The sequence below is a fragment of the Antedon mediterranea genome, chromosome 9, assembly GCF_964355755.1.
Source record: "Antedon mediterranea chromosome 9, ecAntMedi1.1, whole genome shotgun sequence".
NCBI classification, from domain to species: domain Eukaryota; kingdom Metazoa; phylum Echinodermata; class Crinoidea; order Comatulida; family Antedonidae; genus Antedon; species Antedon mediterranea.
The window spans coordinates 3,755,045-3,774,019 of NC_092678.1; the positions used below are offsets into that span (position 1 = coordinate 3,755,045).

General features: G+C 30.1%; 2 protein-coding genes across 6 annotated transcripts in view; one reads left to right on the top strand and one right to left on the bottom strand.

The window, feature by feature from the left end:
* Positions 1-18,975, bottom strand: part of LOC140059305 (synapsin-like) — a 227,641-nt gene that overhangs the window by 90,979 nt on the left and 117,687 nt on the right. The window lies entirely within an intron of this gene.
* On the top strand, positions 9,742-16,991 carry LOC140059011 (uncharacterized). Its single transcript, XM_072104821.1, has 4 exons — positions 9,742-9,999; positions 12,679-13,311; positions 14,675-14,802; positions 15,174-16,991. Exons 1-4 carry the CDS (start codon positions 9,873-9,875, stop codon positions 15,363-15,365), a joined length of 1,080 nt encoding a protein of 359 aa, XP_071960922.1. The 5' UTR covers positions 9,742-9,872; the 3' UTR covers positions 15,366-16,991.

Sequence of the window (18,975 nt, forward strand, 5' to 3'; positions counted from 1 at the left end):
TATTTAAAAAAAAAACTTAAGTATTTATTTAAGATATTAATAGCTATATCAATTAAACGATGTTAAAGTAGATGTTTTTCTGGACTGACCATAAAAATAAATAAAAAGTGATAAAGAATTGAGGGAAATGAAAGTATACCAATTTTTTATGAATAACTTATTACCCTTTTGATGAGATATCTTTATTGCTTACTGTAGATCTCAAATCAAATGTTATAAGATTCGAAAAACTATGGCTGACACACAGGTCCTTTAACCAAACATCACATTCCTTATTTGAGAATAAAGAATGTTATAGAAATCAATAACCATGGTAACACTATATTTGTACCACTGATCTTATATTAGTATGTGGTCTCAAAGAAAACCTGTTAAATAAATTAAAGAGAACTTTTTAAGCATGTTCTAAATATATCAATCATCCTTATGACTCATTTAGAATAGGTTACTAAAAATATTACCAATTTTATTCAACATAGCGACTAGATTGACACAAATACTTAAGTATTTCCTAAATACAGATTAAACTGACCAAGAAGTAAGAATGACGAATAATTAAAATTGACAAATATTAGATCAATTGTCCTATTCTATGTGAACCTTTTAATTTCTACTACTCAGCATAACATCAAAATCCGAAACTCAACATCATTTAATATTTTCTTAATTTGACTAAAAAAATATCTAATCCCTAAAATGTAATAAACTAAAAATGCGTCGTTAAATATGCTAGAGTATTATAAACAAGAACAAAAAACCTATAAAACAAACAAAATAACGTACAGAACTAAAAAATGTCACAAAAAACAAAAACACAACTTTTAATATTAAAGCAAACAAAAAAAAAATTTTTATCAAAATGGTTTTTCCTATAAACCTACAAGGCAAATGGTTAAACTGTTTAACCGCATTTTTTTTCAATTGTTATTGGATTAACTTCCCACCTCTAGGAGCGTACACATCTTGAATAATTATTAAAAATGACAAGGAATTGAGAAACAGTAGGGACAAATATGAAATTCAATGTTTCATGCTGTAGGTCTCCAACTGCGTAATTGTATTTTAGGCTTTGAAATTGAAATGGATATGAAATTTTGTAAAAATACTTTTACAAAGAAAAATGTCATTGTACAGTTGGGAAAAAAATAAAGAATAAATCAGTCATGAAAACAACAAGATTTTCACATACAATTGAAATGGGGAATGATATGAAATTTTTTTGAATAACTTTGCAAAAATACTTTTACAAAGAAAAATGTCATTGTACAGTTGGGTAAAAAAATTAAGAATAAATCGTTCATGAAACCAATAAGATTTCCACATACAATTGAACTGGAGAATGATATGAAATTTTGTTGAATAACTTTGCAAAAATACTTTTACAAAGAAAAATGTCATTGTACAGTTGGGTAAAAAAATTAAGAATAAATCGTTCATGAAAACAACAAGAATTTCAAATACAATTGAACTGGAGAATGATATGAAATTTTGTTGAATAACTTTGCAAAAATACTTTTATAAAGAAAAATGTCATTGTACAGTTGGGAAAAAAATAAAGAATAAATCGTTCATGAAAACAACAAGATTTTCACATACATTTTCAAAACATTACAACATTAATGATACCAAAGGGAACTACGCGAATTAAAAACACATATGGTGTTAATCCAATTTAACAATCAAACGAGAGTTATTTTACATACTTAGCGAAATCAATCCTGAATAATAAACTCTATTATAGGAACAGATTAAATGTAATTGTTTGTCTTACAAACTGCGGATGACTTTCACGATGCAGTGAGGCGTAACATCCATAGAAACGAAAGTTATTTTTACAAAATTAACTGAATTAGATTCTTAGAAAAATAAATTTGACAAGATGTTCATTTTTAAATTTCACATGAACAAGTAAGCTTCCTGTAAATGTAAAAACATTTTAAAAACTGGAGACTACGAAATGAGATGAAGCTTTCAGACTGGAATGACTCATGCTAAGATAAACTATACTATAGACTAGAATGAATTATGATTTAATATTTCTATACAGGTTTTATGTCTTTTCTATGACTAATATTCACAAAGCTTTGTATCTGGACATCTATAACGACCAGATAAAAAATACATCTAAACATCTTAAAAGATATTTTTTATCTTGCCAAACACTATGTGCGCTCTATAAATCTTATTACTATCATTTACAATTATTTGTAACTCACAGATTGTTCGACAATGTTCATAGATAGTATCTAAACAGAGTTGGGGAACCTATTTGTATGATAGATGGAAGGTAACTCACAGTAGTATTGTTTTTTCAGTAATTTGCTTTTGAAGTTATTCCTGAAAATAATAAAGTCAAGGATTGCAAAAATGCAACTGCAACTTTTCTTTCAATTTTTGCATGCATCATTGCAAATTATGTACTGGGATACAATGACTCTATTTTGAATTAACTTAATAGATACTGGAGACAACAATGTGCTCTTCTTTCCTGGGCGGCAAAATACAAGCTATAGATGACGCCTACACTAAAAAATCAAATTTCCACTTTCAATGACGAGAAATTAGCAAATTGTCTTGACCTATAAGTCTGTAAAATCGGTGCCAGAAATGATAATTTAAGGGAAGAAAAAAGGGGAAAACTTTTTAACGAATAGGGGTATTATTAGTATCTGGTGCCAAACTTGATAACTGGGGGTAAAAACCAAAATAACTGAAAACACTTCCATGATATTCATCTTACATCATCTTAATCAAATCAATATCTTTAAATAAGAATTCCAACAAAATGAAAATGTTGGCGAGTTGTCTGTTTCAAATACTTATTCTTTTTGCAAAATGTTCATAACTTAATGTTTCAAGATTCATAATTTTTTAATGTAGTTACCATGTACTAAAAAAGTGTGAGTTAAAAACCATTAAAAAGGAAAACAAAAGCCAAATTGGTATTTTTTTTAAATGTAGCGAAACAATGAACAACATATAAATAATGTGACAGGTGAAACTTATTGATACTAATGAAAATGGTTTAAGCAGAAGTGGAACATTTCTAACTCCAAAACTGGCACCATGAGACCAATGAAAATGATTACTTTGTATCAGAGGAATACTGAACTATAGCCTACATATTAAGTTAAGTTTAAAAGGTAATATATGCTTTATACCAACATAGGAACAAATTCTTAAATCAATTGGTAAATTTATTATAAGGCACAATGCAGATTCCTTCACAACACACACAATTATGATGTATTTTTAAATAAGAATGGTTAGCAAGAGGTGGGTAAGATTGGCCATAAATGATGCAAAACACATAGATCCTAAAAGTGGCGATGATCAGCTCAACAACCAAAATATTAAAGCCTGCATGAGCCATAGAAAAAAAAACTATCTATGTTCATGAATCAATTTTTACTATTAGAGTATGAGTATGTCTTTTTATCTTTTGTAGCTTTAAACAAGCGACATTGAACTAATAATTAGCATATAAACACAACATTTTAGTTGTTTGTTAAAATGATAACATATGTACTATGTGTGAGGTAAGGGACTCAAAATTATATAATATAATCGCACGCAGGTGATGAAGGTATAAGATTAATAAGTTGCTGTTATCAATTACCATTTAAAAGGTGTAACGTAACAGCTTTAATTTATCATAATACATATCTCACAAGAACACAATAAATAATGATTAATATTTAAGAGGTTTTGTTCCCAATTGTCACTAAAGTGTTAAAACATAATCGATTTTACAGGTTTATGATGTAAGAGGGAAACAGTTGACCTCTTTGACCTCTTTCTGATTGCTCAGGCCAATTACCGTAGATGGTCAACTAATTAATGAAGGTTAATCCTACAATAAAGTACAACAAATCCAAAGTACAACAAATCCTAAGTACATTGCACTTGTCAATTGTCAAAACATTTCTCTTGGGGTTGGAAAGCAGGACTGTTTTCATAAACTTTATAAAATGTTGCTATAAATTCATGAAAAAATCTTTCTGGGAATGCTAACCGGAACATTAATATAACTGTTGTGTAATTTGCAATAAAAGTTTACTTCTTCCTGACCGAATAAAAAAAAAATTGAGCGAGTTGAGTGACCGAACAGTTAAAGTACGGAGAACCTTTCCCAATGCAGTTCTGGAGACCTTACCCGGCAGTTCTGGAGACTTTACACTGTAGTTCTGGAGACTTTACCCTGTAGTTCTGGAGACTTTACCCTGTAGTTCTGGAGACTTTACCCTGTTAGTTCTGGAGACTTTACCCTGTAGTTCTGGAGACTTTACCCTGTAGTTCTGGAGACTTTACCCTGTAGTTCTGGAGACTTTACCCTGTAGTTCTGGAGACTTTACTCCATGCAGATCCTACCTAAACACCTTAGCCTATTCAGTGGTGGACACCTCAGCCAATCAATTGCTAGAGACCTTCTTAGTATCACCTTAATCTCGCAGTGATGAGATTTTGGATCAATTATTAAAATCATCATTATCGTTACAATTTGATTTAATCACTTATATCATATCATTAGCGATGGACTCCCATTGGTCAGGACAATATTCTTAGCATGTAACCGAACTCAATCTCAGTTGTAGACAGGTTTCCATAATATGATATCAACAACTTCTTTGCACGTAAGAAATAGGAGGGGAGGAAATATTTGTCAAAGATACTAATTTAAAAAACATGTTTAAAAATTTCATAAGAATAGACACAAATGCTAATGTTGCATCTACTGTGAAATTTCTTTCACGATATCAACTTGTTTAAGTCCATTTATGTTTGTTTTATCCCAAATCCTTAAACTTTATCCAAAAAAACCCATAAAATAACACTAGTATTTGTTTTAGACACACGTCTTCTCTCAAGTTTACCCTATCTTAAGATAACCCTTGCATCTTTTTATCACAACTCATAAAAATGTACTAAGTCGGATACAAGTATTATAAACACGCACTATTTTTTTATTTATTCACACTCTTTTAGGTAAAGATTGCCTTGTCTAAATAAAAGATTTAGTTGTATCTAAAACTCTCAAAGCAAATTTATTATGAGGTACCATTATGTGATAATTTTTATAGAATTCTTTCTTCCACTTTTTGGTTGTTTTGTACGCTATTAAGATATCAACTGTAAACTTATAGCATGTTACAAAGCAATCATAGTACTGATCATAATAAAAATCTGAACCAAACCAAAACTATCTAACAGAGGCAAAAAACATGCTGCATAAAATGTATCAGAAGGAAGATTGTAAAGGAAAAGTTCAAATATATCTTTCTTTAATGTAAAATATCTTTCATTCTGTTATATTGAAGACAAGATAATTGATGATTAAATGATTAAATTAAATTTGACAGCAATATACTTATTTTAATGCCATTTACTTTTTGGTGAGGTAAATCAATCATTGAAATTTTTGATAACAACAAAATATTAATTTATTCACAAAATTAGGGCAGTACTAAAACCAAAAAACAACAGAACTAATCGTCGCATGTGGCCATCTAAATTCCTACTTGCACCATTACATTATAAAGTTTATATGACAAAATGTTAATTTGTTATTATCAATGTTGTCATTCATTTTTTAAATCATATTCCCAATCAGATTATCTTCCTTTAATTGGAAATTGAAGATGATCCACCCTCGGCTCCACATGTAGTCAACAAATAATTCCAGGAAACGAATATTTCCACGATTTCATCAAAATATCCATCGATACCCTGTGCATTACATACGTAGAATCAGGCAGTAGGCACGTGGGCCTAGACTTAAAAAATCGAGGTCACGGTGAATCTCAGCAAAGCGACCTCAATCTGCCATAATCCCATCAGTTTCAATATTTTTTATACAGGAACTTTAACTGTTTTAAAAGCTATTTTTTCCTGTATAAGGAAAATAATTTTTTTATCAAAACTTATTTTTATATGTACAATATTTGAATAAATTTTATATTTTGTTTATATATTGTGGATAGTAAAGACTTTCAACCAAAAAATAAAAATCATAATTTTAATTTCTCGTAATGTTGGTATAGAACAGGAAATCCATCTACCTACACTTAATACCATATTATTCTCTCAAAGAAAAAGTAAAATAATTTTAATACTAGGCCTTCAAAGAACAAAATCATATGGCTTATTGTCTTAACAGCTCACGAAATTCATCATGTCGTCCACATGCCCACCACTGTATTTCCGAGTCAATTGAAAATCTAATTCAAATTTGTACTTTTCTTATAAAATGGCATAGAAATGTACAATGGTACATTGACAAAAGCTGGAAAACATGGAAAAATTGAAATAAAAAAGGAAGAAACAAAGAAAAAGAAGGAAAAAAAGTCCTCAGGGGAAAATTTGACCGTGAAGTGCTTGCTCATTTCTGTAAGGACAGCAAAGAATTTTCTTTATTTCTTTTTATAATCTACATCACCAGTTATCTCATCCGAACACTTCAACCTGATCCTCACTTGGGCAAATTAAGAATTAAGAAAATAAAATTTATGAAGAGCTGTAAGTGCAGGTGGCTTTAGAAGCTCTAAATCATTACTTTTTCTAGGAAAGATAGCTATAATGTTCTTGTGACTGATGGTGCATAGTTGAAGCTGCATTAGCTAACTTAAAAATGAAAAATTTCAGTTATATTATGAGTAACCAAAAGTTGAGAAAATTTGCGAAAAGGAGAAACTTCAAACTCATGTTTATGTGTCTATAAGATTACATTCACACATTTAAATCTGATACCTACATTGGCTATACTGTATTACTAATTGTATACTTGTACAGTACTTGGCACATGCACATTATTACAACATTTTAAAATGGAAGGAATTATATATAATGCAAGGATAACTGTATACTTGTTCACTATGTTGTTACAATGTTTTTTATATGATAAAAATGATATTTAATAAGAAATATAGTTTCTCAATGGTTCTTAGGAACTGACCTCCCACCAGAGCACTCCACCCGCCGCTCTTCATACATCCATGCATGCTAATGATTAAACCACAAGCATGATATTTTTCAATATCATGTGCAACGCAAAATGAAAGCCCTTCTTTTTGACGAGACTCAAATTGTCAAAACAAGTATTAGACTTGCTACATGTGATCATTTCTAATCACAATTATTCTTCCCTTGATATCAAAACACTTCCTGAATAATATTAAAATTCATGTATTAATCATAATCTGTTTAAATTCCAAAAATTTCATAAAAACATTACAGTAATGGAAAAAAGTGGCAGAATATAGAATTGATTTTATCCATAAAATCTGTATCTTTTTTAAAGTTCAAAAGCACCAAAATTAAATTCTAAAAAGGAGTCAGTTTCTCGAGGAATCAATGTTGCCATTAAGAATACTAGTTGTCAATCTGCTGTGTAAAAATACCAGAACTTCAACAATTACCTACTGTATATACAAATTAAATTCAGGAAAAAATTATGCAAATATCATATCAAATATGATTTTTTTAAATGTTTGTTTATAAAAGTGTATTGTAAATTAAGTTCAGGTGGCAATTAACACTCATAAAATGTCTAATTTCCAAAGCAAATTGGCCTTGTAAGATTCCAAAACAAGACCACCTGTTTACTGCTTGAATTAGTTTTTTTATTGTCAACTAACAATATCAAAACATTACTGCTATAACTAAGTTAAATGCGTGATTTGGATGAATTTTATTGGAAGAGAAAACATCGGCTAATAAGGTTTTCATCTTGGCAAAGCAAAACATTCTGTTGGGTTGAGCGATGAGAAAAATTGTACTAAAACTTAAGTATTGAACATATTTTTGGAAAAAGGAATAGAAATTGTGTTCCAGTAGCATACATTACCTTCACAAAATGTCACATACACTATCAAACTACCCAAATATGGTAGTGATATGCTTAAATATGGTAGTGATATGACATCATTATGTCCATATATAGGAACATCATATATTTTTTATCACATAAAGTTTGATAGTGTAGACAGAGATTAAGAACTAAAAGAATCACATTACTTATGGCATAATTGTGTTTTCTGTTAGTTGTCTCACCCAATGTGAGATGGCAATGGGCAGTCTGAGAACAGTGCTATTTAAAGTTCATGGAGATGTTACCGGCTTTGGTAGATGGCAGGATATACTCAAATCATATCTTATGACGTCAAAGTTAAACTTTACACTTTTCATAATACCTTTTTCAGTTATGCAACAATAAGAAATACTTGCTAATATGTTGCAAAATCAGAATTTGTACTTTTTAGTTACAAGTATAGTTCACATGTATTTTGTTTCCAAGAAATAATGTACTGTTTTGTCTTATAAAGTTATTTTTAAAGTATTTATAAGGGGAAATCCCATAAAGATTTTTATCAATTTAACCATATACAGAATGTTCAATTGAAAAAAAAGAAACAAACTACCAACAGGAATAAAGGTGTTTTAACAATATAACACAAATTAGCGCCTATGTTTTAAAGGGAAGTCATCAATATACCACTTGAGTTTTGATACGTTTAATCTGTTATTTCCTTACACAAAGACAAAATTTACATCCGTTGTTCAAATTTTATTACCCACTACTATATTAATACTATCATGTAAAGTGCCTATTATTGCCAAGCTAAACATTCATGATTTTGTAAACAAAGTCCAGGGAGTAATCAACAGATACATTAGTATGGGAGCAAAAACAAATTAATAGCAGGCGGGTCTAAGCACAGGACTAAGAGTTTCTTAAGAGTTGATGCGAGGAAAGGCCTTTCCACCCTTGAATTGAAGAAGACTGCCTGGATAGCCCTTAAAATTTCACCTCAGCCTGAGACACTAGTAAGGCCATCTGTTTTTAATTATGCTATAAAACCCTACTAATTAATCATAATTTTTCTCTTGAGTCTAATAATTTTAATTGTTTTTTATATATGTTATAAAAAAAAGAATAAGTCTGCCTATATATTAATGTGGTGTGTTAGACACGTAAGCCTACCATTAATCAGAGACTTAGTTTCACTACTGTAAAATACGTGCAGAAGTTACATCTTGCCAATGAAATTGTATCCGATATTTTATTCTTCCTTTTTAGGTTATTATAGATCTACGATATTGTCATATACAGGAAATTACTATAAAAAAATTATGGTATCAACTTTCAAAGCCACATTATCAACAAACAAAATTGTTCAAAAAGAAATTACAACCAAATTAAAGCATATTCTTGCATTTAGTGTTATTTTTTAAAAACTGTTTTAGTTAGTATTTGACGCTTGTTTTGATTGACAGACCTTGTTTCACAGTTTTGCACAAAATAGAAAGTTTTAAACCCAGAGCAGAGAGGTTGAAACGGTGATTTGGGAACAACACAGGTTGGAAAACACCAAATTAATTTTACTACAGTTCAGGGAAAAAAACCTCCCTTATGGGATTTCGCTAATGTGATTAGTTGGATACCGGTGTTGTTTGTTTAACTCATGTAGCGGAACAATTTTCATGGATTAAATTTAAAATTGTGAAATCCGATACGGCTAATTTATGTCGTCATAATTTCTTTACCAGTTGGATTCACCTCTAAGAATTCTTAATAGAGTGACATCATAATAGTAACTTCCTTAAATGGTTTTCAAATTATTCTATCCTTTGCTATTCCACCCTCTGCTTACATAGGGTGATATCAATTGATGGAACAGCTAGCAGCCAGGTTATCTATAAAAAAGTTTTTACCAGGGAAGTTAAACCATGTGTTTGGAAGTCAGCAGTTGGTAAAGTGGTTGATTCTTAGCCTAACAGACAAGATAAAGAACGCTGCCACCTGAGTATAGAAGAGTAAACATCTCTTATCATTCAAAGCATTCCACGCTCTCAATATTATCCTGAGTGTCAACATGAGATCGTTACAAGCAGCTCAAATTTTAACTTTATCAGTTATTTTGTCGTGTATTACAACGTCCACATACGCATGTCCGTGCGCATTGAAACATCCTCAATATCATTATTGTGTGTCGGAGTATGGTAAGTTTTTAGTTCTATTCTATATTTCAATGTATTTTATCTTAATGTTTTATTAAATATTTGTAATATTCGCAGATTTTGAAAATTGAATTATAATTTTAAGTATAGAAGACAGTTTTTATTGCAACTAAATATGTATGTTTTGATTGTTACCACTTATATGCTTTATTTTTATTTAATGTATTATATGCAATTTTCTGGGACAAATATTTCTGAGTGATAGAAAAATTATGCAAAGAAATTTAAAAATGAATTAGTTCAGATTTCTTGACTTAATTTAGCTTATTAAGAGTTAATTAAATTACTACTATAACTCTATAAATAAAACACATCACTCGCATATGAAACAAATAGCAAATAGATGTCGTAGATAACTCCACAGACCTTTTCAACTAAAAAGATAATTAGCACATGTTTATAATACTTTATGCAATTAAAGTATATATCACATTTATTTATCCACAATATTTTACTTTTTAAAAAAATGCTATCTGTTATGGCCCTTTGTATACATACGTTACCCGTTGACCAGTTGTAACATGAAACAAAATTGGTTTTGTTTTTTCCTAACTATTATTATGAATGATTAATACAGGATTTTACAGTACTCATTGCAAAATTCACATCACCCTAAACTGTATTACAACTTTCTCTCATAATACAGTCTAAAAATTACAGAAGCAACCGCGCCAAAATTCTCAGTTTAAAAAAATGTATATCTTGCTAAATCTGAAGTTTTAAATATAATGTAGCAATACTATTTTACATCATCAACACTCGCCCAAAAAAAGCTTTGCTAATGATGACATGATGATGTGGGAATTACCTTGTGGTTTTCAATAAACTTCCAACTAAATTTATATTAGAATTGTTTCTATTTATAGAAATCTATAATCTACGGAAATTGGATGTAATGTAAACATATAGTATAAAAAATACCTAAAAAGGCTGAATATGTAAAACACGTTGAATTAGCTTTTTGCTTACTGCATCTAATTCGCCACTGTTTACAAACAAATTGTTTCTTTTAGTCACTTGCCTTTTGATAATATAAGCAGAAAATGGTGGGTTCAAATCATGATTAGAGTGGACCTTTCTTTTTCTCACAGATTTCCTTATTCTAACCTTTTAAAAATGATTTTGGTTTAGAATTTCATTACATAAAATTTATATATTTATAAATTTATATTTGCATTGAAAAAAACAGGCACGTGTAAAGTTGTTGCAATGAGCAATTGGGAGGGCCTCTCAATTGGCTTTTGAAGACGACTCAATGTCTCTTCTAATGGATTATTAGCAGGAAACTAAATGAGCAATTCTGAAGCTATGATTTAACTATTGATGCCGATTGTTTAACAGCATTTCATACACTTTCAATTCTTTCTTTCGATTCCTTCTTTTTCAAACTTGCTTTATTCTTTTATTCTTCAATAAAAATCTATAAATAAAATGTCAATGATATAAAATGTCAATGATGTAAATTGATTCATGTTTACATCATAGACTTGAACAAACCATTTCATCAAACTTCTTCTGCTGAGCATGTGCAAAATATTGCAATAACATATACTAGAAAGTTGACATTCAATATTTCAACTATATGGCTGTGCGTCACACCTGAAGAAAATTGTAATATAGAGTACAATCTTAAGTTTTAGGTTTAAACAACCAAGATAAATATAATATTTTATTTATTTATTTATTACCATATTTACTGAGGGTAGCCTATCCAGTTCCTAATATAACTGATCATTCAGGGCCCTCGATAAAACAAACATACAGTACAACACATAAAATATTAAATATTCAAATGACATAAAATATATTAAAGGCTTAAAAATTTACAATGATTATATAAAATTCATATAAAAGTTAAAATCGTTGACAGATAAAAAATATATATATATATATATATATATATATATATATATATATATATATATAAATCCAAAGGCAAATTACTGGAAAAAATGACAATGCTGTGGGTATCCAGTGGCTGGATCTCAATGGAGATACAAAAATAAAAAGCGAAAAGCTAAATCAAAACGATAAAGTAAACAGCCAGAAAAGTTAGCAGAGCTTTCGGGCAACACTAGCCCTTCATCAGTGCAAGTGAAGGAATTTGGATAACGTCTCATATATATATATATATATATAAATCCAAAGGCAAATTACTGAAAAAAAATGACAATGCTGTGGGTATCAGTGGCTGGATCTCAATGGAGATACAAAAATAAAAAGCGAAAAGCTAAATCAAAACGATAAAGTAAACAGCCAGAAAAGTTAGCAGAGCTTTCGGGCAACACTAGCCCTTCATCAGTGCAAGTGAAGGAATTTGGATAACGTCATAGTATAAAGCTGGCAAGTGCTGCCTGGGTGGACAGGAATAAAAGAAATATAACAAAGGTTATGTTATGTTAGGACATCTGCATATCAAGCAGGCGGTCCGAGTTCGAGTCTCGGTTGGGGCGACTTTTTCTCATTCTCACAGATTTCCTCATCTCTATCGTTTCAAATTAATTAATTAAATTTCAGTATATCACCGGGCGGTTTAGAATTAATGTTCTTTGCCTCTTGTGTTTATATATAAATATATATATATGTGTGTATAAATGTATTTATCATAATATAGACCTAAGGAAAATATTTCATAATAGCTGTTTTTATATTTGTGTGCAGTGTTTAGGGCAGTTATCCTGGAGTTTGCAGAAGTACTTAAGGTTGATGTGGATAACCAACCAGAAAAACCATTAGTAGAAAACCTAATACAAACAACAACACAATCACCACCAACAACGACGACGTTGACACCGATGATGACAACGGATCAAGAAACAATGGAAACAGATTTAATTATGACGACAGAAACCGAACAAATAAACTCTACATTATCAACAGAAAACTCATCTTTAATTAATGATAACCTGTCAGAAGAAGTAGAGAAAAGAGAAACAACAATCACAACAACTGAAACACCAAAAATCTTTCCTAAACTGAGCTTTGAAGGTCCTCGCCAGCATGGCGGAAAGCTTCTTTATGTGGAACCATCTTCATTGTTTAATTCTTATAGCGATATTTCTAGCGATATTTCTAGCGATGTTGATGAAGCTGGTATGTTACCAGACTATAGTATCAGTGGTGGTGTTGTCTACCAATATCCACAGGACTATTACATCAGATACCGTGTGAAAGTGACAAAAGATTTTAAAGGCACGTTAGACGAAGGACACACCATCGACATTTTTACGTTAGCAGATCTTAGTGATTGCGGAATGAGGCATTTGGTAAACGCTACTTCATATCTATTTGCAAGTAAGTATAATTATAACTAACTGGAGTTTCTATTTTTGTATACGATCTTAAATCTAAATTTTTTATTATTTCAACTTGGATATTGAAATTGAAACAAGAACATCAGGGGTTCTGTGTCATTAACCTTGGCCCTTCAAATATAGGCTGTTACATAAAACTCATAACATCCTAATTTCACAAAACCCTGGATTGATCGATTGTCATTTCTGCCAGGAAAAAATAGAGATCTTCATAATCATTGTGCAAATTCCATGAAAAGTGGGACTAAATAATGGGAGTTCACTTTCACAAGATACAGAATGTCATTTATATGAAGTATTCAAAATTGGGTAGAATTTTACATCAGTAAGTAAATGTATGGAGTTCTGTCCAACCTGATGTGAAAAATGCAGTTACATAACTTGACAAAAATTACACTGTATTTACTTATTATCTCACTATCAGACCTTTTTAAAATTGTAATAACAAATGATATAAAATAAACAATTTTATTTTTACATGTGAAAATTTGATTTCTAAATTTAGAAGTCAAATATATCCTATTAAAATATGAAATTGACCTGGAGAAATTTTGATTTCATATAAACAAGCTGTTCCTGTAGGAAACCTTTGGTGCCTAGGTTCCCTGGATTTAATCGATCAGTGCTTTGGTTTATTCCATTCTCTCCTTGACCTTGTAATCGGGGTTAGCGAGGGAATAATCAGGGTTTTATATTGTATATTACATTATAGCATACACTATAATAAATGTCACAGCAGCAGTATTGATGTCTATAATTTAATATAATCTACAATAATAACATATTGCATGTTTTTTACATCAATCAAAGGTTTTTTTTATGTTACCTAAAAAGTCAAGAGTTTCTGCATTCATTGAAATACATTTCAATTGCAAACTCCATCTACCCCTACCGTCTACACCCTCAAATCATGGTAATATCTATGTACCTCCAGCAGTCTTAATAGTCTAATTGAAATCGGAAACAAAATGAATGAATATTATATAAGAAGCCCCCACCCCACCGTCTCATAATCTGAAAGCGTAACGACAGAAGCAGTTACTACCACGCTAAGAATATTATTAGAAACAGTTTAAAACGACAACAGACACAGCTTGCACATGATGGAGCCATTCATGTTGCTTGTCCGTTGAGGCCAGGGCTCAATGGGATATTGGAAAATTACAAGGCAATTTGTTCTCAGTTATGCTGTAATCAGCTGTCCAACTAAGCTTTCTGTTTTGATTGTCAACTGTATTAAATATTTACTGAAAAAAATTTTCACATAAAAAAAAAGGAATTTAAGTGATACATACTTTTTCTTTATTTTAAATTTTAAAATGTTTTGATGTCTATCATTGCAGTTAGCCAATTAGAAGATGGAAGGATGTTTTCGACGAATTGCGACTGGGTGATTAAATATGATGAACTTACAGTCCAACAAAAAGCTGGATTAAAGAAAACATACAGAACAAACTGCAAGAAATGCAATGTAAGAACACTTTTAAAGTCAATTTCTTTTAGTTGACATTTCTTCCTAATCTTCAAAAAACTATTCCCACAACATTTTTCCTGTTCAGTCCCTATTCCTCTAATTTAAAGCAGTCTTTCACTTTTGTCAGTCCTCTATTACTTGAACCAGACACCATCTATTAAATATAAAACCAGGTCCAATTAAAACCAGTTTAACCCTGTCTCTTCAAAGAGTCTATATCTATAACTAATAATAATCTGAACAAAAGAACAAGTCGCATATGACAAAGTATTTTTATCATCCAACATCTTCAAATAACCCAATACATTGAAAAAAAATAATTTTCAGTAATTCATTCATTCCATTTTTTTCTACTTTATTTTTTTCAGAATGCTGAATCTTGTGGAAATAACCCAATGTATACTGAATGCAACAACAAGTATTCAAGTTGCGTACTTGAAGAGCAAATTGGTTGTACGTGGTCGAAATCACAAGCCCATTTGAGTTGTCGCCTACTGCAGGGATCAAAACGGCCGCCAAAAAGATTTCCAGAAAAAAATCCAAAAAGTCTGGGTTTTTAAATAATATGACATGGTATTTGTAAACAATTTAACACTATTTGTTGTGTAAATATTTTACAGAAATTATTATTGTTATTAATAATAATATTCGATGTAATATGGTCAATTCTCTCAAAACCAGAAACTAAGAAAATCAGACACTTCGAAAAACTTTTCTTGAAGTCGAAATTCTTTCATACATTTTATAAATTCTGGAAACTGGACTGTCAAAAAAAAAAGTTTCTGGAGAATTGACAAAACGCAAAATATTTAATTTTAAAGGATTTAATTGAAATTTCTATGCTTGAGTGTGCTTTGCATCTTATAAAGTATAAATAATTTATTCAGGCATCTACCTAGGGTATAATGTGAATTCTTTTTTAAATAAACTTTTTCTAAACCTTGACAATAATATGATAATATTATGATATTATAAGTAGCTAGTATTCCAATGGTAGTAACTTAGTTATAATTGCAGCCAGGAATGTAATGATAGTAACCAGTAACTGTATTCACCAATCACAATTATGTTAAGAAAAACACATTTAAAATGTGTACAATTTGTTAATATCTATTCACTTAATTGAAATACTTAGTATTCAATGGAAATATTTCAGTTAAGTGTGATTGGTTAATATGACTACAGGTTTGTAATGATTGTAGTCAAGTTTCTAATTATTGTAGAGTGGTTTCTAACAATTGTAGCCAGTTTCCTTACGATTTTAGTCAGGATTCTAATGATTGTAGTCAAGTTTCTAATAATATTTAAGTGAAATGTGAATGTTTAAAGTGATGAACAGTACAACAAATAATCTGTTTCAAATCAAAGTAAAAGTGTGTGATAATATTCTATTACATCATCATGTATACCATAAAGAAAAAGAAAAACCCAAAAAGAAACATTGCTGTTTAAAAATATTTAAGCTATTTGCTATCAAGGTACGAATAAAAGGGAGGTAGAACATGGCAACTACAATACAAATATACCAATATAATATTCTCTAGCATTTTGGCATGAACATTTTACAATGTTTTCTACTTCACAATGGAATTTACATTCAGCAATGAACAAATGTTTCTCCCCTGTCCACAAGAGTCAGAAATATAACCACTCAAACATTATTTTTTGTGAAAAGCTTACTTTTCAAATTGCTGTTGTGCAGTGATGATAATAGAATTTGTATACATAGATGTAAATATTTTATTTGCTGTAGAATTAATATAAGCTTATAATCTAAAACACACAAGTTGTCTGTTTTAGAAAAATATTATTTAATAATATAATTACCGTATATGATTTGGCTATACTTAGTATCTACAGTATTTAGTAATTGCTTTAGAAACAAGTAAAAAAAGAGAATTTTGCTGATTTTTGTACAGAAGGTAAAACCACAAAATAGTGGTAACAATAAAATAATATAAACCAGATTTCTATATACATAAAGTAAGCCACATAAAAAAATTAAATATTAACATTGATCTTTCTTATGTTGAAATAGAAAATGCTTTATTTTATCAGGTTTTTTTAAATTATTTTGAATCAATGCAAGTAAGATATAGTATGGGGATCCTACAGTAACAACACATAATTGGTGGTAACCTTAGAATGTAGGAAGTTTTTCAATAAAGACAGAGAGAGAAATACAATATATTCATACTGTTATAAGTTTTATTATGTGTAATAAATCAGTAAAACACCTTTAAAACCAAGAATCCATCATGTAATGGGTGTCCTACATGATATTATCTCCCATTACCCCAGAGTGAGTACATACTTCATGCCACAAATGGTCAAAGTTTGAAGCGACTAAAACGGAATTCAATGATTTTTTTTAATAAATTAAATTTCCCAAAATCTGGCCTCTTTTAGTTAGCTAATGCAAATGGTCTATACAAGGTACTAAGAAAACAAAATATGTTAAGAACACATAGTTAAACTAAGTGACTATGTAAATTCTTGTGAAATTTCCGTTTATTTTGATTTCTACACTTATGTTGTGTATGTTTTTTGGCATTTATCAACAACACACTTGAACTTTCCAAATAAAAAGTTCATGGACATAGATATGAATGAACTACATGATGGGCTTCTTCAGAATAGTAGCAAATCTGGGATATCATTAATATTGTTCAGAAAAACTGCTTTTTTTTTAGAACTCTCCATCCCCAACTCACAGCAACTACACTCAAATAATGAAGTATGTTATTTTAAAAATAGGCACATTACAGAATGGTATCATGTATTGCGGTGTTAAAATAAAAACTTTCTACTGAAAATCACTGTGACTTTGACTAATTCCAAAAAAATTAAAAATAAAAGATTTCGAAAAAAGGTGGGTCATTTTGAAGTATCATAATAGTTATTAACTATCACCAAAAATTTTTCGACAAAAAAAAATTTTAACTGAAATACAGACGTTTTTTTGTTAAAAAAATAACTTTGACTTCCAGTCAAAGTTTTCAATCAAAACATATCCCATAATGCAACGCACTTGTTTGGCTACTCTGTATGCATAATCATAAAACTTCCTCATGATCTGTGTGAAAATACCTTCTTAACCGTGACGAGTTGTAAACAATCCTAATTTAGCATATGCATAATGCGTACTCATGGTTTGAAATCTTTGTTTACTTTCGCTCGTGACGATTTTCCAGATGAAATGAAATCAAACTAATTTACCTGTTAATTACGTAAACTTGTTGTTTTGGCTTAAATTTTCGACTTAAAGTGAATAACTTTAATATTACTTTGATATGGCCACTTTAAATTTAGAATATTTTGACCTTAATTTTTTTGTGTTTCATATAAGTATACTGTGAATACTGATATAATACTTATATTTAATGGAAATATCAACGTAAATGTGATCCTGGCCAGCGGCGTATCCAGTGGGGGGCCGGGGGGCATAACATATCATTGATCCCTTCAGATAAACTATTTTTTATTTTCATTACATCTAACGAAACACATAAAAAATGTGGTAGATTGTTTACTCAAAAGTGTTTAACCTTACCCTATTCAACCTTGTTTTTGCAGTTGAGCCTCTCATGACCTGGGATTTGTATGTCTTCCTACGCTAAGATTTTATAGTTCCACATGCCATGTGCTTTTTTGTCTAAGATATATTTATTGTAAGTGAAAAAAATTTTTTTTTCTCGATATGAGGCCTTTATTATTCAAAATTTGTAAAGAAAAAGCACACATACCATAACAAATATCCATGTATTTCATTTTTGGAACAGAATATTCCGTGAGGCTCAACTACAAAACCACCATTTTGTGATATATGTCATCGTAAGCCAATCAAAGCTGAGCTTTCTCGCGATTGGCATTGCTCACGGTTGAATGATTTGGATTCTGGCTAATTTGATTGGTGGATGCGAATCACCCGCAGCGGAATGTTTTCTCTCGCGCATGTACCATGAATCTCTCTGATCGTTACTACACAAAGTTAGAGCAATGAATTTGCCCGAATTCTGTTAAGTAAACAACCTTATATATTTTATAAGCATTTAATAACATGTTTTGATATTTCCAATGGTGATATATAAAATAAATTACTAAAAAACGTAATTATATGTAATTATTTTAACCAAAAATGGCGTAGTTAATAGAATTGTCGACTGAGGC

Coding starts and splice junctions, on each gene's coding strand:
- LOC140059011 (XM_072104821.1), top strand. CDS start 9,873: ATGAGATCGTTACAAGCAGCTCAAATTTTAACTTTATCAGTTATTTTG. Junction 13,312..14,674: donor TACTTCATATCTATTTGCAA/GTAAGTATAATT, acceptor CTATCATTGCAG/TTAGCCAATTAGAAGATGGA. Junction 14,803..15,173: donor CAAACTGCAAGAAATGCAAT/GTAAGAACACTT, acceptor TATTTTTTTCAG/AATGCTGAATCTTGTGGAAA.